Source organism: Strigops habroptila, chromosome 6, assembly GCF_004027225.2.
Source record: "Strigops habroptila isolate Jane chromosome 6, bStrHab1.2.pri, whole genome shotgun sequence".
NCBI lineage: Eukaryota > Metazoa > Chordata > Aves > Psittaciformes > Psittacidae > Strigops > Strigops habroptila.
The window spans coordinates 43503066-43528609 of record NC_044282.2 but is presented as its reverse complement, the minus strand read 5'-3'; the positions used below and the strand labels follow the sequence as shown (position 1 = coordinate 43528609).

At 35.2% G+C, this 25544-nt stretch overlaps 1 protein-coding gene across 1 annotated transcript in view; it reads right to left on the bottom strand.

Moving 5' to 3' along the window:
* Positions 1 to 3396: 3396 nt before the first annotated feature.
* Positions 3397 to 25544, bottom strand: part of SNTG2 (syntrophin gamma 2) — a 157811-nt gene continuing 135663 nt past the window's right edge. The window contains exons 15-17 of the mRNA XM_030491170.1: positions 15967 to 16059; positions 11638 to 11748; positions 3397 to 3547 (exon numbers count right to left, since the gene is read on the bottom strand). Coding sequence (XP_030347030.1) covers positions 3416 to 3547; positions 11638 to 11748; positions 15967 to 16059 — 336 coding nt within the window. The 3' untranslated portion in view covers positions 3397 to 3415. The remainder of the gene's footprint in view (positions 3548 to 11637; positions 11749 to 15966; positions 16060 to 25544) is intronic.

Here is a 25544-nt window from a genome sequence, read left to right as displayed (position 1 = left end):
CTTTCTCCAGCCTGCTATTTATGGCTCTGCTGTAGCAAATGTCTCTCTCCCCTTACCCCTTATTCAATTCTGGTACCACTTTTTCTTCCTAAAAAAAAAAATAAAGAAAAGCTATGCACAAATAAATAATGAGTTAGTAAGACTAAAGCTTAATATATTACAAGTACGAACAAATCATATTAAAATTTCTCATTTGTTTTGATTGACAATTAAATATTTGACATTCCAGCTGCCCAGTGTCCTCTGCCTCAGTGTGTGATTCCTGAGGGGTGACTGCAAAATTTACCTACCCACCAGCAGATCTATCTACTGTTTGTGCATCCTACTATTTTGAGGTCTTCAGTGAGCTGAAGACTGGTGCAAATACTCAAGAACTTTGAGTTCTTGGGAGGGAAAATATATGTATGTTCTACGACATATGCTCTGAAGGCAATGATAAAATAATATGCTTTACTGACAACAAAAAAAAAAAAGGAATGAATCTAAGTAACCAAACAAATCGGAAGCACAGCATTTTCACATAAGAGGTGTATGTTACCCTGTCAAGACAATTACAGAGAAATGCAAGTTGCTATGGCAGTCTTATGCAACCTATGTAACGGCTGAGTAACTAGCAGTTTATTAGCTTTTCCTAGGCTCCAGCAACTTCCTCAGAAGACCGGCCTTTAGTCCCTGCCTTGAGATTGTTGCAGAATGTGAAAGGAAGCAAGAAGCAAGTAAGCTAACAAGGATCAGCACATCCCTCATTAAAAATATGTTTGGAGAATGATTTCTAAAACACAACCCTTAAATCCAGAGAGTGAATTTATAAGAAATTTTTCTCTAATATTCCTTGAGATTGATTTGGACATATCAGAAGAAAACTACTGTCTTGCAATAGTGATAGAGAACACAGCTCATTAAAAGACCAAAGGAATTTAGATATTCCATGAAACTAATAACAAAATTACTTCAAATCAGTATAAGCAACCTCATATAAAAAGCTGAAGGTGGCTAAGGAAAGTGTGTAATATCCAACTGCTCCTGAAAAAGAAAAAAAAAAAAGCCTCAAATTAATAATGCTCATTTTGAATTGCAGAATTTTTTGGTAGAAATGAAAGATTATTTAGTAAACTAAACTTAATTTATTTTATTTTATTTTTTATTTGCAGTATTTGGGGAGATACATGGTGTTTTTAATCACATGATAATTAAAGCATTAAGTCTAGAGACCTGACTGAAGTATCAATTCAGTACTGGTTGGTGCAGTTTCCTACTGTTCCATATTAGTGTTGAACCTCCTATATGAGAAAATAGCAGAAAAGCAAAATTGAAGGAACAATTCATCCTACAGACACTCTGTCAGTTATAATCATTCATGCTACTAACTGAGAATTGATTGTAAGAAAACTATTCACATTTTAATGCTATAATTTGTGAATGCTAAAATCTCAGTAAATACAAAGGGCTGAAAATAAAATGGAAAGCTGAATATTAAATGAAACATTTTGAATAAAAGCATGTTGGAGAAACAAGACAATTTTTGATTTTTTTTTTTTGAAAAAAATGTAATATAAAATTGGGATGATCTTCCTTAGAAAATACCATAATAGTTATAAATATTTATTTACAATTAATAAAAATATTTCTCATCTTTGCTAAGTATTCTTTTAACAGGAGTTAGCATTCCTACTATGTCTCCTTGCAAACAACATTAGAACCATAAACAATGCTGGAATTGCAAACAGAGTCCCTACTGTTCAAATGAATTTGTCTATGAATAACACTTGGCAACAGCTAATCCTTATGGTAGGATCGAATCAGCTACTTTAGACACTTTATTTGTACCTAAGCTTTAGGTGGACAGACAAGCATCCATTTAAATTAAGTGCCTGAGGTCCCATTACAGTCTGTCAAGACACCTACCTGTCTTAAGATCTGAGAGGGGGAACTTTTCTGACTAAATTTAAGCACTAAAGTTATGTAAAAACACTCCTCACCTGAGAGCTTTTAAAGGCACCTACCTCTTTTCCTTAGGATACAGTAACTTTAGGCTTTTACTTTAGCAGGACACTTTACTAGACTCCTAAAATTTAGGGAGAACTTTGATGAATTTGCTCAATATCCATTGTATCTATTTAGGATATTCTCCCTGCTTGATTTTTTGATTGTTTTATGTTCTTGAAGAAAAAAATCTAATTGCCTGATGCTACCTCAAAACTTGGGAACAACTAAGACTTCTATCACAGAAACCTGCAATATTTGGTATTACTTACAGGTGAATGCCCTAAGATTAAAATGCCTTCCTTTTATATAATTTTTCAATAGCAGGAAGTATTATCTATGCATATAAGATGATTTCAGAAGGAAGGTTAGGAATACGTTAAAAGTACAACCATATTATTTCCTTAGAAAGGACAAAACCCACTTCATTTGTGTATAAGTCAAAGTTAGACCTGTAGGAAAAAAAAACCAAAAAACCAAAAAACCAAAACTGGATGGCCCAGAAAAATCTTCATGTTTTGTTATGCTCACCCTATACTGGAAGCACCCTTTTCCAAACAAAACAGTTATTAGAGAAGCTAAAACAGTTATTAGAGAAGCTGTTCTCAACCATACAGAGCATCAAGGCAAAGGATAGCATCAAGGCAATCTATGAATGAATAAATGAATGATTCACGGAAGCTTTATTAATAGATAAGAAAACCCCATGGCAAGTTATCTAAAACTGAGAAGATATTTTTAGGCTTTTTAGCAGAGTCTAAAGCTCTTCAGTGGATCTACCATGATATTTAAATTCATACTTAACATTAGGCTTGTGCATCACTGGGCCTACTTAATACACTTAGAGCCATGTGGGTGCGTAGGTCTTTTCCTCAATCTGAAATAGAGCACTTACTGTTTTCCCAGAGCTAAACTCCCAGGCCTTGAAAGAACTGGACCGTGGAACTATAATTTTTCAAACATATAGAAGCAAGATAAAAGTTCAATTCCTATGGCAGTTGTCTTCAATAATTAGTTCTTTTCTACAGTGAAGGCTAGTAGAAATTGTCTGTGTGCCCAGCATTTTTGAAAACAGACTTAGAGGCCAAATTTTGGACACATACTTTTGAAATGTTATTCCACATTTCTACCTAATAAGGGGGAGTATGTATGACCATGACAACAGAAATCAAAATGACACCACAAATCATGTTGAGTGAACATTCACTTAGAATTTTAGATGTATGCTGAAGATGACAAACTGATTCAGTTTGACTTAATATTTGTTATCTCAGAGATTCAAAATGTTTAACGAATTGTGGAAACTCTTAATGTTACAATAACACAACTATAGACTTCTTATAAAATCACGAATTTGCAACATTGTGAATGAAATAACTACTTTCTTTAAGAAAATAATTTATTTCCCATAGTCACAACATATAATCTAATATCAGTTAGTGTACATATATTTTCTTGCAATACTCTGACTGTCTATGAATACTGGATCCACAGATGCCACTTTTGCTGCTATAAAGGAGTGAATACAGTGTAAAACTGCTGTCAGATCCTGAAATTCAAGTTCCTGAAAGAGGAAGTAAAAGGGAAAAAAAGGAAGAGAAAATGTGAATTCATTTTCAGGTTTATAAACATTTTACATAAATACAGAACAGACTAGTCAGCAAACAACAATTGGACTTCAAATGAAAATTTGAATCTTTATAGGGAACTCTAAAGATAAAAGCTTTAAGAATAAAATATGCATATCTGTACCTTGTTCACTGGCAGTGCTACATGTCAATTTAATTTTCACTCTGTGTCTACTATATTATTTACATTTTACTCAGCTTGGACAATGAAAGCATTAAACTTGCAAGAACATTCAAACATTGCAACATATTTTAAAGCATTTGATAAGTTAAGGATGTTTGGGGATGATGCAGTATCATATCACAGCCGGGGAGGGTGAGGAGGACACATGCTTTGGCAGCCTCTGACAAGTAGGGCAAAAGCTAAGGTGAAGTCACAACACAGCCTCCATATAGAAATAAGGCTGCGTATGAAATTCATATGACCTAATTCACAAAGAAAGGCAGAGTTACTCCTAACCAGTTCTCAGATTCCCTTGATTTTTTTTATAACATATTTCATCTTCTGTGCATAAGTTAATTTTTTTTTTCCCAATCTCCCCAGACAGAAATGGAGTGATATTCTGACACAACAACCACAAATATGATATAAGAAACAAGTTCAACTTACATTATACTACTATTTGTAAAGTCTGCAGCTGGTAAATCTATTGTGGGGACACTTGGGACAATTTTTGGTTTAGGGAGAAGACATTTGTTTTCAACAACATTGAAATAGTAGTTTATCGAGACACACTCTGTATGCTTGCCTTTAAACAAAAAGCAAACTACTGGACTTCTGCTTTTCCTATCACAGTATTTTATGGTATCTTCTCAACAAAACTGCCTCAAACAGAATATTTGGAATTCAAGGTTACTATATTCTGGAAAAATTCACCATTGCACTATTTTGCTATCAAAGACCATGAATTTACTAGGTGAGAGTGGGTTTACTACTAACAAATGTCTTAAATTGTTCACTGATATGTGTAGGGCATGATTTTTTGAGCCTATATTGGATGTAACTCGGAAATTTTTGGTGGGAGGGAGCTGCAGGAGCGCCTGTGAGGACACAGCCGATTCCAGCAGGATTCAACCCACCCACCACAGGGCACAGATAAGCCAACCCCGCAGCCCAGGTGTGGCACCCCTGGGAAAACACATTTAAGAAAGGGTAGTAAATTCTCCAAAATTCACAACAAGGCCAGTGCACTAGGAGATGATCCACGACAGAGCAGGTTAACACCCCTGAAGAGACCGCAATGGATGGAGGAGCCACTCTGGAGCAGAGGAAACAAGTAAGAAGCAAGGAGCAGCAAAGGCAAAGAGAAACGAGGAGTGTCAGAAAGAAACCGTTACACCCTGACAATATTTGAGGGCTCTAGTTCATGATAATGAAATTCTTTTTTTTTTTTTTTTTAATTGTATACAGTTTCTTTACAACCTCAGGCATGCATAATTTATTGTCTCAGGGATTTTATTTCCCACTAAGCAAATTTATTATTCCTAGGAAGATGTAATTTTCTGTTACTGTCTATTCTCTCCAGCATAAGATGACAATAAGCAGTATTACTGGACAACAAGAGTAATAGAATGATATTCAACAAGTTCCCAAGATACACTCTTTCCCTGGTGTTACAGGCCTTAGAAATGTCTTTATCCTCTATAAAACATCCACAAAAACTACAGGGAATGACCTCAGATGCGATAGGCTTGGAACACAGAAAGTTTGGCAGCAAGCTGTCCTCCTTATAGTGCTTGCTTAGTGCACACAGAAGCCTAAGAGAACTATGCTTTCAGACCTTACATCCTGCAAAGAATACGTAAGCAGAGATTTTTAGATGCATGTAATCATTTGTTTTGGATGGGTCATTATCAGACAAACAAATTTTAACTCCTTCCAGAACCCAGAAACTCAAGAAATTCTCAATTACTTAAACAACTTTGAGAATGTGTTAACATAGCCCTCCCCTCCATTCAAAAATTCTTCTCTGAAATTGTTGACCGGTTTTCCTACAACCTTCAAAAAAAAAAACCCCAACCATCTGAATTAAGAAAAAATGTACAGCTATTTTTGATGCCAACAGTTGAAGTAATTAGCAATTTAAACCAGATTATTATAAATTGCTATTTTATACAAATTACAAACTGACATTTCCAAGATTATAAAAAAAAGCAGTGAACACAAAACAATCCTAATTAAATCCTAATAAAAAAATAGGGGCATAAACTGATATAACCAATAAGTAAAATGTGCTATTTGTCATCATTTATACCTAGTTAAATAAGGAGAAAATAAATTAACATTGAGGGAAGCAGCAAAAACCTCTTAAAACTCTGCTTTTGCATACTTGCTAGTCAACAAATTTAGTAATCATACTAAAAGAAGAAAAAGTTCTCTTGAGAACTTGTATCAAGCTAAGCACTTAGGTAACTGTTAATAACTGGCATTTGGTTGCAGAAGTAATCATTTGGGCCTCATACTCAAAATTAGATCTTGTTGTAAAAGAAAAATGAAGCACGAATGTTGGTTAAAATCCTTTGACGAATTTAAGCCCACGTAATCTTTACCCTGATTCTTTTGGGGCATAAGAAAATCTGCTGTTTCTATTTTGCTTGATAGTTACGGAGCAAGTATGGGAAAAAGTTTTTTAAAATGTATCTTATTGACAGTAGACATCTACTGTCAATATATTAATATTAATAAATATTAATATAAGATTAATATAAAGATTTTAATAAAAAAGTGCCATTATTTAACTCTTATTGTCCAAGTTTTATAAAACTAAAATGAAGTACACACTCATGATTATTAATGAAATACAACTCAGTATCAAATAATACAAGTCTCAGTATATCAGTTCTTGGCCCAAGTAAAAGGTTTACACCTCCTGAATAATCATCTTTAAAAACAGTAAATTCTAAAACATGAACTCACTCATGTTCATCTTAGATGTGCTCCAAAATAACTGAAATCATCCAACAATGTTATCTCAGTTCTGACATTCAGCACAATGACCAAATATGGTCAAATGAAGACAGACTTTCCCAAAGCTTTTCATTTCTCTACTCTGGATTCATGCACTTCTAATCTATATATGTTTATCATGATAAGCAATCAGAAGTAATTTAACACAGATTGTAGGCAGGATTTCAGACTACTTTAACAATGTTATGTGAAGACTTTTGGATAAGAAAAGAGCAAATATAGGAATGTCTCATTACTGGCAATCAGTTCTTCCCAATGCCCCTACTGCAGAGTTCTCTTTGTTTTTATCAGAGTTCACAGTATATTATATCATATATATTATATATATAAAAATATGTATTTATGTATAAATATGTAAATTATGTATTATGTATTATATGTTATATAAAATATATAATATATTTTATATATATTACATATATAAAATACATATCAAAATTAATAATATAAAAAAGTATATATATAAATATGCATTTATGTATTTATGTATAGATATGTAAATTATGTATTATATATGATATAAAGTATATAATATATAATATATATAAAATATATATTTTATAATATATATTATATATAATATATAATACATAATACATAATATATAATAATATAAACAACAATAATAATATATTTTCTATAAAAGATAATCTACATACAGTTGAAAGAGGAACAGTATCATATTGTAAACTTATGTTTTATGTGAAGACGGCACTTTATTTTCTCCATTTAATAGTGCAGGTCCCTCAGCCAGGAGGATTATTTTCAAGAATGATGCTAGTTTTGGAAGCTGTAACAGAGCTCGGTAGCCAAACAGGTGGTATGCAAGCACTCTTCATGCACTTTAACAGCTGGTTTGTTTCTCTCATGTTCTCTCACTTCTTCACTATTTTATGTTAGGCTATCCACAGGGGTGAGCGATCATCTGGGATCATAAAAGAGGAGCAGAACTCTGCAGGTGTCCTCTTGCAGGGCTCTGTTAGATGTGGTCAGCTATGGTGGTGTCACAGAGGAGGGAGTCCACCTGAGGCTTCATGTACCAGAAGCACCCAGAAATGTAGCTTATCACAGTAGCATTTAACCCAGGAGAACACAAATGGGGGTAAGGCTACGGTGCTTTGTATTTGAAGGATGTTTGATGTCTATGCTGGCTGCCTTCACAATCCTGAAGCTAGCTAGTCAGGTGCAGATGTTGAAGAATAGTCATATATATATCCAAAACAGAAGTTGGGGTCCAAATTTTTGAAGGCTCAGGATAGAGATTGCTCAGGGAATGGGTGTTCTGGTGGTGGATATAGCTTGCATGCATATTACAAGGAAAGAGGAAGAGGACTGGGGGTTAGTTTGGAAATATGATTTGGTAAAAGACAGGGATAGCCACCCGGCTTGGGAAAATGTAGATGTTGCATAGTCAGAGGACATGGAAACAATATGTCTTTTAGCAAGAGAATGTGGCTTTAAGGGTGGAAATTTGACCTCTTCAGGTTTGGAATGTAATGTGAATTTTTCCTAGAAAATAACACCAATGACTCTTCTTTCAAATAATTGCTCCGAAAAATTATTTTTCCCTTTTTTTTTTTTTTTTTTTAAAGTTACATTTCTCTCCATACCCAGCCAGGTAGATGACTGACTAACTTTCATTTGCTTTGTATTATCTAACACCATCCTTATGCTTGCTTGCCTTGTCTGTGATTGCTGCTCTTTTCTTTAATTAAGATTGCCAGTTTAATTTTGGTGTATTTAGAAGAATCTGTGCATGTCTAGTATTTCAATAACCAAAGCTATTTCAATTTACTTTATGTATCCTAATCAGTGGATTAAGTACAACAAAGACACCAGAAGGAAGACAGCAAGAGAAGAACATAAAAGACTGGATTAAAGCAGTGGGAGGACAAGACTGCAAAATTACCTGCTGGTACTGAGAACATGAAAAATGTGTACACTGCACTGACCTCGATCACTGTATGTGCACAGCCAAGTAAGAAAAATATATGTTCTTGTTTTGTCCACCCACCTGTGAGAATTGGATTTATTACATATCATAAAGAGCTTGACAGGCCTGTTGCATCATTACCACACACACACTTCATTTTATTGATTACTTCCAAGAGCTGTTGAATCACTATTTGAACAAGACATGAGCCTGTATCACCTAAAAGGCAGATAATGAAGGCACTGAAGACACTGACAGATAATGCTATTGTGGCCTATGAGTTTCATGACTTCAAGGACATTGGTAAGCCTCAGTGTTTATTAGTTGTTGATAAAAGCACAACTATTACTACTGTATTATTCCACTTATTTCAATCAGATTCAAATGATAACTATGTCTTCTGTAAAAAAAGAACAAAGATATCTAGGTTTTAGCTCCAGCCCACATGGAATTCAAAATGGAAATGGAAATTCTAAGTTTAGCTTTATATCTTGCAAGTATACCAGGGTTTGGTTGCCATATTGTGGTTGAGAACAAATGTATTAGTATTGCACAGCTTGCTAAGACTGTTATAAACACGCAGAGATAAATTATCAGCTATGGTTTGAAAGCTTCTTTGGCTATAAACTTTTATTTGGCCTCCTCTTTGTGACTGTCACTTGCACAAAGAGAAGAATAAGCTAAAATGGTGCTCTTACCCTGCAAGCACAAGAACCATATCTATGATGCCAGTAGTCAAAGCCAGATAATTGCACCTCTACCAATTGTACTTATGTCTTTTAACAGTGTTCTACAGGGACCTGGAAGAGTCAGACGGCTTTTCACTTTCAGCTTGAGTGATTCCAAATGTAACTATCTACTGCTAAATCTGAAACACTTCTAAATGATACGGTGACAGATGCAAACTTTGCTAATGCACGAGAAACTCACCTGAAAATTTATTCTGGAGATGCTTGTCTAAGAGCAGCCAACTAAAATCATGCATTCCAGCAAATATTAAAATAGATTTCCAACAGCAGCCAGACTGTCCAATACCGTCACACAGGCAAAATCTTCACTCTTATTTACCATCATCTTGCAAATGTTTTTCAAAATTTCAAGATTTCAGTAGTAAATTGTCAGGCTTCCGCAACCAAAACCCATGTTAATAAAAATATAGAAGGCCTTGAGTATTAGATTATGGTTTATTGATATTAGAGATTGATGTTGCTATAAAGAGAGAGCTTTGCTTGCACTCTCCTTAATTCGCCATATCTCTCACAAGTATTAATATGGAAAAAATATCCTTTCAGATGAAGACAGTAAATCTAAAATAGAAATACGTTTTCTCGAGCACTCTCCTGACCTGTTTTAAAGAGAATAGGATTTACTGCAAAATTGCTGTAGAGACTAATTGCAAAATAGATCACATTGTACCACTCTACCACCCTGAAATTACAGAAGATTTGAGGCTAAAAGTCAGTGAAGAAAGCATACTGAATGCACTCAGGTAAATATGCAGGGCTCTTAAGTTGTATGTGTAACAGACAAGAAGTGTATGAGACCAGCAACATTTAGTTGAAGTTTTAATATGGCTCAAAATAATCTAGCAACACCATGATTTCTTTCCTCTCTTTCTTCAAAGAAATATTTGAGACCAAGTTAGTAAAAGAGCAAGTGCAGTGAAGAAAGATATGTAAACTATCTCTCTGCTCCCAGGGTGAATAAATTGTTAAAATATAATTGCATCTTTTCTTTTCCACAGAGTATAAAAGGAACAAAAAATGAGAAGAAAAGGGAAATCCTGAATTAAAATATGCTTGGGAAAAAAAAGTCTTATCTTTCAGGTGTCTACAGTTTAGCTAAGGGAGATAAAGCATCCATAACAATCATGGAAGTACTGATCTTTTTTTTTCAAGCAACCTTGAAAATTCAGGGTATATGGCATGTAGGCTAAGAATATCTACTTTTAGTAAGATAACTTGTAATTTCTCAGTAGTGGATCCTGTGTTCAGGTACATAAGCTATATACGGCTTTTCCAAATACAAAATGTTTCAGCTGTTATTTACCATACCAATTTTCCACAACAGATTACTTTTTAAAAGAAAATTTTAGCCAAAATGATTTAGTCACTCCTGAGACTCTGCAATTTGGAAGGAAGATTAGATTTACATCACGGGGTTACTTTTTACTGTGAAATCTGCTCACATTTGTTCACTGGAAAATTTACATGGAAAATTTGTATTATATAGTATCTTTTACACTAGAGCCAACAGACAACTCGGGTTAAGTTTACTGATGAAATACTGAGCAACTCACCAATATAGATGTATAAAGAAAGACATATTGCATTTGTTGTAACTTTATGGTAAGCAAGGTTAGGGATTTTGTTCTTACTACTTTTTTCATCACAGGACAGAATCAGTGCTGATTAAGGTATTACAGACAAACCCCCAGATGATGATTCAAACTACAAACCTGGATTAGAAACTGCTGAAATTCAGATGGGAATCTGAATTCTAAGTTTCACAATTTTATTTGATTGCTAGAGGAAAAGAATAAAAAGACACCAGTAATATCTCATCTATAGTAGTGACTGGATGCCTCCACAACTTAATTCCAGATCCTTAAGAGGACTGAGTGCTCTTATTTCATAGTAGAATCAGTAGGTTACAGGAATTGTTTGGCCTCTTGCAAGAATATTCCCTTTTTTAAGCTAATAAAATTTACATAATCTTTAATTTTATTGCTAAACCTTAAACTCACATTTGTTTAAAATGTTAAGTCTACTATACAGCAGCATAAAAATGTATTTAGCATTTAAATAATTTTATTTTTCCTTTATAATTTTAAAAGCAGATTTTAGATATATCTATTATAGGCTGACTAAACAACTTCACAGAAATCATCTTTCTAAAACAGTATAACAGCATCCTAACACAACTCAGTAACAGACTTGTACAAATAGTGTAATAAATCTTTAAATTACTTCCATTTACGGTGGAGTTTCTAGAAAACAGGAAAAAAATACAAAGTGTGATGTGGAATTCCTCATATGCATGTGCAGCAGTAAATGGAATTTTTGATGCCTTGCTAGTAATTTCATTTCATTTTTTACTAAACTGAGAAAGAGGCTGTTACGTACCTTTGTCTCAATTTGTTTGGTGTCTAGATTCTGAAATAGCAGCTTTACTCTTGTTTTCCCATCATCTGAAGAGCCTTTGAGCTGAGAGAATCTAAACCTCCACAGTACATTCTAAAGAGAAAGAAATTTGATTAAGAACTCTGTTACACACTTTTACCTAGGATTGTAAATTGATGATGGAAGTTTATATATTGAGATAGATAAACCATTAAGAAAGTAAACATAGCACATTATAACAGGCTGGTTGCAGAGCAAATAAAACTAACAATTCTGTGTCATATGTGAAAGCAAAAGATTGAATATTTATAGTCACTAATTAAACAATCATTTAGAAATTATCTGAAATGTAAATATTTCAGTTGCCTATGTAATATCAAAATCCATGGCATCTAGAAAGATCCATGAGGATATTTGTATCTGCTTCACTATAAACATAGTTCTATACCACATCTTGATCATTCATATTTCACCTGGTTCATCTGCATAACATAGATACGAATGTCTTACACAGATGTTGTGAAGCTGAATTTACTGATGTGTATAACGTGGCTTGAAATCCTCAGATAAAATAAGCTACAGAAATGCAAAGATATTATTGAATGTAGCCTTGCAAACCATAAAAATATTTTTTACATTACATAGTTGTTTGTAAAATATATAAGAATTCTAGGCTTCTTGGTACCTTCCAGGTTTATGCCTGGCATCTTACTACTGTTGGCAAATCCTAGATTGACAGGTATGTTTTAGTAGTTATGGAGATACTTCTTAAAAACAAATAATGGGAAATTATTTTTGAAACCAATGTCATTTTCTGTATTTATTTTAATGTTTTCTATTGATCATCTGAAAATACGCAAGTTTAAAAAAGCACAAGGTAACAATTTGCGTCCGGACTTCCTGCTGACGTTTCCTTTATGACTATAATCTTAATGAAAATTCTATGCATCCGTTGAAATGTGATTCAGTCTCTGGACACTGCTGAAGAAACACAATTTAAATACTTTGAAGGGGATTTCAAAAGCACACACAGAAAAAAGTTTGCTATGTTCCATTTTCCAATATACCACATTGCAAAATATTTTTTTATGTAGATCAGTGCTACCAGTGGTCTTCAGACACTTCATAGTTTTAAAGGAAATGCCCTATAAATTAAAAAGTGTTTACAGAAGGCACAAAAAGCCTCATTCCATTTCTTGGTTCCCTGGAGACGTAAACATCACTGACTTCTTAAACAAACATAACAGATGAAGAAAAACCCAACTATGCTACAGCATCTTGATGGTGCTTAAAATTTACATTCATGAACAGATTTTAACTGGGTCCAGTGGCCCTAATTAGACCACCCACTAAGTATTCAAAGCTTAAATAAGTTTGGATCTAAATAAGATAGATGAATGTCCGCTATATAACTGCTAGGGTGGAGATGAAAGAAGAACTTAGGAACAATTTAGCAGTAATAAGCATTGCTGGAGTAATCATCTCTCTCAACAGTTGACACTGAGTGGAAACGAAGAGAAGTAGATGGCTCTGGAAGGCAGAAGAAAATGCATACTTTGGGATCCCTTTATCTTGGGTGAGTGGCTAGAGGCACAGGATGGGGAAGATGAAACAACCAAGCCAACAGATAAAAAGAAGCTCTATGATTAGATATGAAGCAGCTGCAGGCCACAAGAGCATCTTTGTGACAGGCCCAGAATGGTAAAATGAATTAAGCCTGGAACAGAACATGTAGGAATGGATGACCCTGGAACAGAACATGTAGGAAACGAAGTAATTCTTTCAAATAAGTTTAAGAATCCTGCAAAAATAATCAAGAAAAGAGTTTTCTAAAAGATGCTTGAACTCCTTGTGTTGGGTTTGCATGGCAAGGTTTTGGTAGTGGGGAGGGATACAGGGGTAGCTTCTGTGAGAAGCTTCTTGAAGCTTCCCCTATGTCCAATAGAGCCGATGCCAGATGGCTCAAAGACAGACCTGCTGCTCGCCAAGGCTGAGCCCATTAGCAACAGAGGTAGTGCCTCTTGATAACATATCTAAGAAAGAGAAAAAACCCATCCAACCAAACAAAAAAACCCCAAAGGCAAACAACAAACTGAGGTAGAACAGCAGCTGAAGAGAGGAGTGACAATATGTGAGAGAAACAGCTCTGCAAACACCAAGGTCATTGAAAAAGGAGGGGCAGGAAGTGCTCCAAGCGCCAGAGCAGAGACTTCCCTGCAGCTCATGGTGAGGCAGGCTGTCTCTCTGCATGGGGGTGTCATGAAGGTCCATGGTGGAGCAGATATCCACCTGCAGCCCATGGAGGTCCATGGTGGAGCAGACATCCACCTGAAGCCCCTGGAAGACCCCACGCTGGAGCAGGGGGATGCCCGAAGGAGGATGTGACCCTGTGGGAAGCCCACACTGGAACAGGCTCCTGGCAGGACCTGTGGCCCCATGGAGGGAGGAGCCCGTGCTGGAAAAGGTTTGCTGCAGGACTTGTGACCCCGCGGGAACCCACACTGAAGCAGCCTGTTCCTGAACATTGTCTTCCGTGGGATGGACCCTACTCTGGAGCTGGGAAGAGTGAGGAGTCCTCCCCTTGAGGAGGAAGGAGTGGCAGAGACAATGAGTGATAAACTGACCGCAACTCCCATTCCTCGACTCCCTGTGCCACTGGTGGGGAAAGGTAGAGAAAATTGGGAGTAAAGTTAAGCCTGGGAAGACGAGGGGTAGGGAGAAGGTGTTTTAAGATTTGGTTTTATTTCTTATTATTCTACTGTGATTTTATTAGTAATAAATTAATTTCTCCAAGTTGAGCCATGTTTTGCCCATGATGGTAACCAATCAATGATCTTTCCCTGTCCTTATTTCAATTTCATGAGCCTTTCAATGTATTTTTCTCCCCCTGTCCAGTTGAGGAGGGGAGTCATAGAGGGGCTTTGGTGGGCACCTGGTGTCCAACCAGAGTTAACCCATCAAACTCCTAAGCAAAAGTTCTTACCTTTTTTGTTTCATTATTTCTAATAAGAAGACCCTTTTTATATTATTTCCCAGACTGTAAAAAAGAATATTTTTTAATGAGCACATAAGCTGGTTGACCAAAATTTGAGATCCTGTCTTAGAGTCCTAGAGCAGACAGGGCCTTTATTTTAATAAGCCTGTATGAACACCTGTTGTTGTGTAAGAGCATTCTTTGCATCAGTAGGTGACTTTAATTTGAAATTCATTACCTCAAAGAAAAAATATTTTTTTCAGCAAAATTTCTGTGTCTCTGATGAACTGTTAATTGCTCAACCACTTCACCAATCTATCCAGTGTTGCTAGGAAATACTCTGAAAAACCTATGAGTATGGGCCAACACAGTTATCTCCATCTGACAATTATCAGAAATAAGATGACCTGCAGAAGCCACCCATTACTGCCTCACTCAGGCTTGAGGATGCACCATCTCTCACACAGATGAAAAATTAATGTACTTGTACACACAAAAGCTAGATCCTGTGTCAGCATTTAAAAATTCAGTATGTTTTGTCTCATCTCAGAATGACTGATTGAATTTCTTTAATATATCTTTAAAAAATCCTTTCAGTTTGGAGGTAAAGACCATATTTCAGATAGACCTTCTACTGTACAGCTCTATTTATGCAGTAACATTTTATGCATGTAAGGTTGCTTCTACTGGCAATAAATGTATAAATCCATTCATAATAATTTAAATAAAAGTATCACTAGATTATATAGAAAATAGTAGAATTATAGACACGGTTTAGAAGTTGGCATGTATCATAATCTATCCCACAGGCACTTTATATATAGCCACTGTTTCGCATGATAGGTGAATTTAATCTTAAAAATTATGATTTTGAAATGCGTTTGCCCTTGTTCTGCTTATTTTAGACACGGTCTACATTTCTTATGATGGAAGAATAATTGAACCTACTTTATATTTGAAGCTTCAAAACAAACAAAATCAGGTGACACTTCATTTCTTTCATGACTGGTAATCTTTTAAAAATCTTGAAGTTTTTTCATTATAAGAAACCAAGTTCTTTGCTAAATATAACATTCATTTGCTTTTATTACTTGAAAAGAAAATTACTTTTTTTTAGATCTTTCTCCAAAATTTATCTTTACATGCTAAGGCACAACTGTAACTGTGCCTGTCAAGTCCCAAACTGACTACGTTTCAGTAGTGCTATATAAACAAAAAGTTCACTACTTTTGAGGAAGAAATACTCATCAACATAAAAAAAAGACCATTATTGATCAACATAAAAATTTATGGTTAATAAAAATTTCAATAATAGTAAAATAAAACAGAGTTGTGTTTTCTTTCCTTTTAATTCTTACCTTTGTTTTACTGTCAAAACAGGTAAATCCCAGAGCAAAGTCGACTGTGAAACACAGGCTATCCCCTTGCCAAGTGCACATATATGTTTTAGACTGGAGAAAAAAAAAGTTTTTGAGAGAACAACCATCACCACCATTTATCACATAAAAATAATGTTTTACATAGTTTTTTTCTGTGGGAAGACACTTAGATGGCAACACTGGTACTGCTTTATCTTATTACATTTTAAAATTATTGAAACGTTCTGTCTGTAAGTCACTATCAGATCTGTCAGCTAGACATTAACTGGAAGTTGTCTTTATTTCAAGTCACTCTTCCACAAAATAAATACATTATTCTTGGAAAGCAACCCTTATAAAATGCAAGAGAATAAACAAAGCCAAGCTGACTATTTAAAACTTTTGGAAAACTGCTTAGATCTGGACTATTAATGACTTCCGACATAATTTCCAGCATATGTGCAGGTATCAGTGCCTGAATGTTTAGTCATTGCAATTGAATTATGAAAAAGCTATCTGCCTACTTGACCTCTCTGTCTGTTTTAAACTTCATAGACAGTCTTTTTTAGTTTGCAACGTTTTTTCATTTGTCAACTTGGTGACATGCCAGTGCAGTATCATGTTAATTAATATTAGTTAATGTAATTTAAGAACTAGTCATTATCACTCATTAGTATTGATACTTGCTAGACAGTGCTATATATATAGCAATTCTTTGATTGCCTTTCAGGTTAGAAAGAAAAAGTCTGGTTTATTAACAAAACCTAGAAGTTTTGTTTAAACTTCTGAATAGGCTTTACCGTAAAAAGTCAATTAACATTCTTTACATATGTTTATAATGCTAGCTAAGTTGGATATGTGATGGATTTTGAAAGCACGTGAAAAATCTGCTGCTGCTGATGTAATATGAAACACCTTGATGACAATGCACCATTCAGAGTTAATGACAAAAAGCTCATTGGCTTCAGAATGAGCTCAGATCCTGCCTCCAGCCTTTCCTCGCCTCACCTTACCAGCCGTTTTTAAAAGGATACCCTTGCGTCTTATGAAACCTTTCTTTTTTTTTTTTTTCTTCCAAGGGAGCATTACTTTGCTTTTATTGATATTTCATAAACCACGGTGTTGCCTCACACTTAGACATTTGTTTACATGAATTTTTCATATTTGGATATTTTCTTTAAATTAAAAAAAAAATGGTTTTAACACAAGAATGGCCTAGAAGAGATTGAAAGTATTTATAAACTTGCTTAAGTTGAAAACTGGCATTTTAATTGCTTTTTATTGATTTTTAGTATAATCTAAAACTTCTTCATTTAGTAATTGTAAAGGTTTCCTTGTTTCACTATTAATAAAAACATTTAGGGTTATAACAAAATAAGCATTCCTGAGTTACAGATATAATATTTTATAAAAGGTATTGAAAGGGCTGCGAATGAAATTAATTTATTAGTACAGATTAGTATTATAATCATCTTAACAATGACAGAGATATATATTATTTTGGAATAAGTGATTTTGCTCATAGGTGTTCAGAGATCATATTATTTGGCATTTAAAAAGATTTCAGTGATTGATATTCAATTAGAACAACATTTAAATATCCATACATTTTATTTAGTAATTACAAGGTGACATTATCCACCAGTCATAACTTATTCTCCATTATTTTCCAGTTAAAAAGGTTATACTATCTGAGCTCTGACTCAGCAAAGCAATTTTTGAAATGTATTAAATTAGATTCACTGAATAGGTAAGCATCTAATTGCTAGGCCACAAATGGTGTTTACTAAAATGAACTATACACAAATAATTAGCCTGGCGTATTTTACAAATATCCAATATTTGCAAACAATAGCACTGGTTGGGAAATTATTTGTAGACAAGTACTACAGGCAAACAGAATATGCTGCATTTTCACTGTGATTGATAAACATTACAAATAGATATATAAGGTTTATACTTACAAAATACACTAATAGCAATTTCTTCACAACAGAATTAGTTTGGGGTTTGCTGTTCAAATTTAAAAGCCTGCCTACAGCATTATGGGGCTGTAGACTAGGGTTTTAAGCCTCATGAAGTTCTTCAGTCAAAGTACTAAGAATTTAGCTGTCAAAATGAAGGCCTCATGACTGACTGCAACAGCTAAGAAATTTGTAGTATATATCCTGGTGGCCAGCATGACACTATCATGCTAGGACTGAATTGTAAATATAGGCAGTATCACACAATACTAATATCATTATGCACTAATTAGCATTATCCCACATTCTGGCAAAACCAGCCTTGAGCAGTCCCAAGTACATGTACTCTCTGCCTATCTTGTCCCACCTCCATGCTGGGTCCCCTTCACCAGAGCTCATGTGAGAGTGAGCAAGCCTCTTTACTCCAAAAGCAGAAGGGGAAGGTTAAAAGCAGTCTTTTAGCAAGTGTTTCCCTCTTGCTAATGAAATTCCTGCCTCTCCTCAGCAAATCACTTATACAAAGCTGAACTCCTGTCTGTGCACAAACTGCAGGGGACTAAGATTCCTGGAGGGGAGTAGGAAGGGTGAGTAGGGCAGGAAGTTAGGAAAAGGAGAGTCTTGGAAGCTAAATGATGGGAAAAGAGTGCCTGCATCCAGCAGTAGGAGGTGTTGGTGTGAGTGTGCAAGTACCGTTCTACTGCAGCCTTCAGAATGAAATTAAGTCCCTACACAGAATCATAGAATCATAGAACAGTTAGGACTGGAAAGGACCTTAAGATCATTTAGTTCCAACCCCCTGCCATGGGCAGGGACACCTCGCACTAAACTATGTCGCTGAAGGCTCTGCCCAACCTGGCCTTGAACACCGCTACGGATGGAGCATTCACAACTTCCTTGGGCAACCCATTCCAGTGCTTCACCACCCTCACTGTAAAGAACTTCTTCCTTATATCTAATCTAAACTTCCCCTGTTTCAGCTTGAACCCGTTACCCCTTGTCCTACCACTACAGTCCCTAAGGAAGAGTCCCTCCCCAGCATCCTTATAGGCCCCATTCAGATACTGGAAGGCTGCTATGAGGTCTCCACGCAGCCTTCTCTTCTCCAGGCTGAACAGCCCCAACTTACCCTAGAACAAGATTTCAGCCCTTTAGCAGGGTCACAACAGCTGATCAGTAGCTTGTCTCTCACTCCCATCTGCAAAACTCTTGACATTTCCATCCCAGCATGATCGTTCAGCTAGCTAATATTGTGAGGCTTGAGGAACTTAGTACTTTTTCTGCTGCTGTTGCTATCCACACCAATTAATATCTTCCATGACTATGCACATACCTTGGAACCTGCAGAAGGTAATTAGCACTGAAGATTTGGGTTAATTACCTCTTAATGGAAAAAAAAAAACCCAGAAAGGCTTCTTTCATGTTTATCTTCCATCAGTTTTTACAGCAGGGAGAGGGCAAGGGACAAGTTGCTTCAGTACTCTAAAACAAAGACCAATGTAGGATTCTAACAATGAGAAGAGACTTTACAAATATGCTCAATGACAGGCCAATTAATTTTAAAACCAGCTTTTATGGGAGGGAATGTGTTTGGGAACAGATCTGCTAACCTAACAAGAAGGGCTTTAAACTTAGTTTATGGGTGTTGGTAAGCAAGTCAAGAGGTGAGTAAATGCTAAAACTGGAGAATGAATGCACAGGAAAAGACTACAAGAGGACTTTCTAATTTTGACTCAGAGGCAAGGGAACAAATAGACCTCAAATATCTGTACAGGGAGAGACAGAGCCTGGGCAACAAATGGGGACCATTTCATGTGCAGTCACTGCCCTATAACATGGTGGGAAGCATGAAGACTTGGTGGGTAATAGGCACCACTGCAGCCCAGACACAGGCTGCTTAGGAAGGAGAGGCAAGGAATAAAAAGAGAACCCCTCCTCTTCTTGAGTTGCGTTCTATGTACAGGGATCCTTGGCCACACAAACCCACAGTATGAAGCCAGAAGGAAGTGAGCATGCTTGCCAGATCAGGTCTCCCAGGAAGGCTGAAGCCATATGTAAGTTTGGTTGCTTCAGGGACTGTGCAGCCCAAATGCTTCTAAATAAATCTAGACATGCAACAGATTTTTGTGGTAATTGGAATATGAGCTTATTAAAATACTTTAGCTGGAGGGCCTAAATTTTCTTAAGTTCTGTCATAGGTGTCCAATGTAATGTCTGGATTTTTTTTTAAGACATACAATCTTTTGATGTTACTCTAATATGGGATTGTCTTCTGTCCAAGAAATAGGGGCTCCTATTGTTTATGTTTTTCAGTAAAATTCTTTAAAAGCATGATTACTAATAATGCCTGTCAGTTCAGAAGTTACATTCCGAGATCATCAACAAATATTTATACTAAAAAAAATACCATTTTACATAATTTTTAAAGAATCAGGGTGGTCAGTTACTAACCTTTTCAGTCAGTATTCCCAAGTTTTCCCTTACTCCCTTGGCAAATAATGTTTCCAAGGAACAAACGAGATTCAGTAACGTTGCTCATGTAAGGGCAACACAGAAACATGATATAGTGTATATGCTTTTTAATGGAGTTTACTTTTATAACTCTAGTGCTGTTGTTCCTAATGTCTCATCAAGCTTACAGTTTAAAAAAATCAGTTAATGCGTGGCTATATTGTGGTTAAGTATCGTCTTGCATGAAGAAAACCCTCACTTTTCCTCTAACTACAACATACATATGCAATATATTCATTCATTTTGGACTCAGCTATGTTCCATTGAGAGGAAATCTTAGTGTTATTAATCAGCCAAAACACAGAAATAAATACTGGTCTTCTATTTTAAATGAACACAAATTTGGCATGTACGTGATTTTGCTTGTTTATTTTCCAAAAAGCAATTGGAAAGTAGACAATACCATTACACTTTACTGCTTAAACTACGTTTCCCCTGCTACTCTGTCAACTAGATATATATATACTTTTCCATATAGATACATTTCCTCTAAGGTGGGTTGTAAAGGTTTATTACATGTAAGCGGGAACACTGCCATTACTTCTCCCTATACTCATGTTATAGAATTCAACACGTACTTTCTAAAAATAAATGAGAAAAACAACCAGACAGCAAAGCATTTAGGCAAGAACCATACCCATATCCACATGTATACTATATAGAGATCACACACTGTATTCATATCATTCACTTATTCACTTTAAGTTAAAATACATGCTATGCTTCTGTGAAGAAATAGTATGCTATCAATATAATAAATGCTAAAATCTAAATAAAACTTTGACTTTTCTGAGAACAAAGGAGTATTTCTATTGAAATTAAATTAACATTATTTTATTAGGCTAATGCAGATAGTTTTGGAATGCAGTTTTCCAGAGACAACTCATCCCTTCTACATGTAAAATAGCACAATTTATGAGAACACAGTTTTATTTGTTCAGTAAAAACAGTACCTACTTCATATATTATAAAAAAGCCATCCTCATCTGGTTCTGGTCATTGTTCTTTTTTATAGTTCACTACCAAGGAACATAATAACAACAGTGCATGTGTTTAGTGTGTTTAATTTAGTGATGACACCCAAATGTATTGAAGTTAAATAACAGCAAATCTCTTTTGAGCTATTTGAGATTTGTCTATTGTTATTTAATGTAAAAAAAAAAAAAAAGAAAAAAAAAAAAGAGCTTGGCCATATGCAGATCAAAATTAAGTGACTAAAAATCTCAAACAGAGCAACTAGAAACATCCTGAACTGAGCACTTTTCCCTATTTAAAAAGTTGACTTTTCATCAAAGTCCATAATGTCATACAGACTTAAGAAAGCAAACTGTATACAAATGAGCATGATAGTGGGATTCTAATGGGCTAAATGTATATGAAGCAATTTGTCATTCTCTATTAAACTGGAGATTAAGATAATAATTGAATTTAATTCTAAGAGTTTTCCCTAGAAATCACTTACTGGTTAACATTTCAGTCATACCAACTGAAGACTCCAGGGTTGCCAATTTAACTGATGAAGTTTTAATATCATCCAAATATCACTGACACTTGTTTCTCCTTGATTCTGAGACCAAAACTCACTATTTTTTTTTAGGCTTTTTGTCAGTGTTGGCATGTGTAAAAAATGGTAGGAAGTTTGCAGGACTTGTCAGAGGAACTTAAATGACTGAAACGGAGAAGGACCTAAATGATGTGCTCTTTTAAAATGCATTAGAAATAAAATACTGCAGAACAGCATTTAAAATACAGTGACAGTAAAAAAAATATATATATCAACAGCAGACAATTTGGAACATAGATTCTTGCATTAAGACTTTATACAGTAGCTTTTTACAAGCTACTTAATCATTCAGGAGTGACAGGAGTAAGGTTTCTTAATGCATCCAATGTATTTACCAAAGCACAGAGTTTGGTAAAAGCCTTAATATGGGACCATCTAGGTCAAGAATGAGTTTTTTTAAAAATTCCACTTTTACCATCCTCTGAGTAGGATGAGGAGATGATAAGAGCAACCAGAGTTGTTATGGTTGTACTAAGAAATATATCTCAGCCCACATACAGAGTGTGCACTAGGAGGCATACAAAATTAAACCCCTTAATTCTGAAGACAGTCTGCAAAATCTTCTTTAACAGTCTTTTTTGTGTAGAGTTACTTGTGCTGAACAGAAGTGCTTTTTAAACTCTTTGAAATTCCAAAGTAATAAAAAAATGCACATACTTTTATCATATTTTAAAATTACCATATTTTAAAATTCTGATTGTTATTTTAGGATAAAAATATTTTATATTATATATCACTATTTTATTTTAAAAAAGCAAAACTTCTAGAAGACATTTGTGTAGTACATTTGAAAGCATTCTCACTTGGAACCCACACTACATATGACAAAATGAAATGACAGTGAAATCTGACATTCATCAAAAGCACGACAGTTTTCAGAAACTTCATCCAGAACAGACTTCCGAAGCTCAGGTGTATTCCTGTTACAGATAACTGTGCAAAAGGATCAATGTAATAATTTACATGAGAGAAATCGAATGAATACTATCTTCACCTAAAAAATGTGTCAGATCCACTAATTTGGCCATAACTTTAAGGAATTAATCTTGTCAAAATTCAAAGCTTACAGAATCGTGATAATTAGGGACAGATACAATGAAAATCACTTTCCTGAAACAAAACAGACCTGATTAAAAATCTTGTACATTAAGATCTGCAGTTGCTGCAGTCGAAGGAAATTCATCTTAATGCCCTAAAATGACTCTTTTTCTACATTCTTGACTGGATATTAGTATAGAAAAGTACATTCTCTTGCAAAAGATGGTGTTTTCAAGAAGACATTATAGGGTTTTATTTTTAAACATAGATGTACATCTGTAGTTCAGCATATATTTATGCAAGAGACACACTGGCACTAAAAGTAAGCATTTCAAAGGCCTCAAATAATGTCTCATTACACTTTCATAAAACTTCAAAAAAACCTTCTATTGATTCCAGCAGAAGCAGTGCTACCTCAGTGCTTTAGTCCTTTAGAAAATAACACCTATGTTTAATATGTTCATGTTTTAAATGCTGGCTTTCTCAGGATACTACTGTGCTTGAAACTTTTGCCTTTAGATCATCTATTACAATCTGAGCCACACTCATAAGTAAAATTCCTGCCACACAACAGCTGGTCTAACTGAACTAAATATCTAACTGATCTAATCAAGATTGCAAGTGACATTATAGCAGCTAACAGCAAAAATTGTTTTCTTATTAGAGCTCTCATATAACAGACTGCCTTTTCAGAAAACTTCAGCATAATAGGGATTAAGCATTAAACCACTATCACAGAGAGACTAGGGCTACATGCACATGTGCCTGAAGCAAACGTTCCTTTGCAGGAAACTGTGTTCCTGTAGAAAGATTGATAGGTCAACTAATTTCTCCTAAACTGTTGTAGGTTCAGCTATTACTTGGCAAGATGAGCAGATAATTCAGTTATGGATGGCTACTCATGGCCATGGCATTCTCTCTGTAATACGAATCTATAGTTAATGTAAATTTGATGGAAGAAAGACAACTTGCTACCTCCTCTGCTGAACAGGCAGACTATGGCTTAAAATGGTTGTACGAAAAGGCAGTGAGAGAAATGGAGGTCAGAGGAAAAAATCCAGAAGCTTAGCAGTGGTCATCCTCTAGCAGTGAAAATTCAAAGTGCATTCTTTAGCCTTGGTTTATGTCAGGAATGGATTGTGCTGCTTCATCTCTGTGCCTGAGCAACAGCTTTGTGGTTTTGTATCAACTCATTTTTCCATAAATAAAAGCAAGATACAACAGTGACTTGAATGTTTAGCAGTTTCCTACCGGTAGATTGTATATTCACATACCTAAGGCAGATCCATATGGTTCTCAGTATCGTTCTTTGTGTTGGAGAATGGTGTGGTTTTTTCATCAGTGCAAAAATGAATTAGAATCTAATAGCATTTCTAAAGATGACCAGTTAAACTGGAATTGTAATAAGCTTTCTGTACATAATGAAAACCATCTAAAACTTAATTGTGTAATTAAACTGAGTGATTCTGGTAACAAACTGATAAGTATCTTTTACTGAACCTATAAATCTAGCCTGATCTAAACGCTATTTAATACCTCACCTGAATTTAAGGAGGATATTCCCTTTGCTTATTTGTTTGTCTCAGAAAATTGGTTCTGAAATTAGCATATGGTGTTTCCATTCTTAAAGGTATTCCTATATATAATTCTGTTGCATATATGCTTTGTGATCATCATGGAATACAAAAATAAGATGGCATTGTTAACTGTATTTAGCATTTTTGCATTTCAAATATATTACTTGGAGTTCATAAGGATTACACTGTGATCAACCAATCCTGTTATCCTCTCAGTTTAACATGAAGAATTAATAGATTCATAAGCTAGAAATGACAATTAGGTCTTATTCAGACTGCCTAATTTCTGCTAGATTTTGTTTATTTAGGTGGACTACTTTTTGCTCTGTCTCAGAAGGTGATTTAGACTACCATTTCTCAAGCACTGCTTAATTCCCTAAGATGCCTAGAAACAATGAGCGTGTGTGTTTTGGCTGAGTTACTGAGAAAGAGTAAGTTACTGAAAGAGAGTTACTGAGAAAGTCTTCTGAGCATCTCAGAAATCAGGTAGTTGGAAGAGTTAGGTTAGCTGTGAACAGAAAGATGACTGGAAAGATACCTAATCTCTGCCCAAGTCCAGTGGGGCACAGTCCCTAAGATCTACTCTGATGATATCTAACTTGAGTTGTAGCAAGATCAATTCAAAATGCCACTGGAGAATGACTAGAAAACAGCTTTTGTGTAGTGTTCTGGGAAGAAGACCCAGGAACCAAACTTTTCTTAGGCTGCCTCAATCTGAACATCACAAATCCTGTTCTTCAGTTTTCTATAAATCCAAAATGTTCAATTGCACGTGTACCTTTCATGCTAACAAATAGCTTCAGATGGGCCTAATTCCACACTTCCTTGCAGCTTGTCCACCCTACAGTTGGAATGCAACGAATACATGTCACTGATCAGTGCACACTGCTGTTTATATGCTCAAAGGCTTGTTGAACACTCAACTTC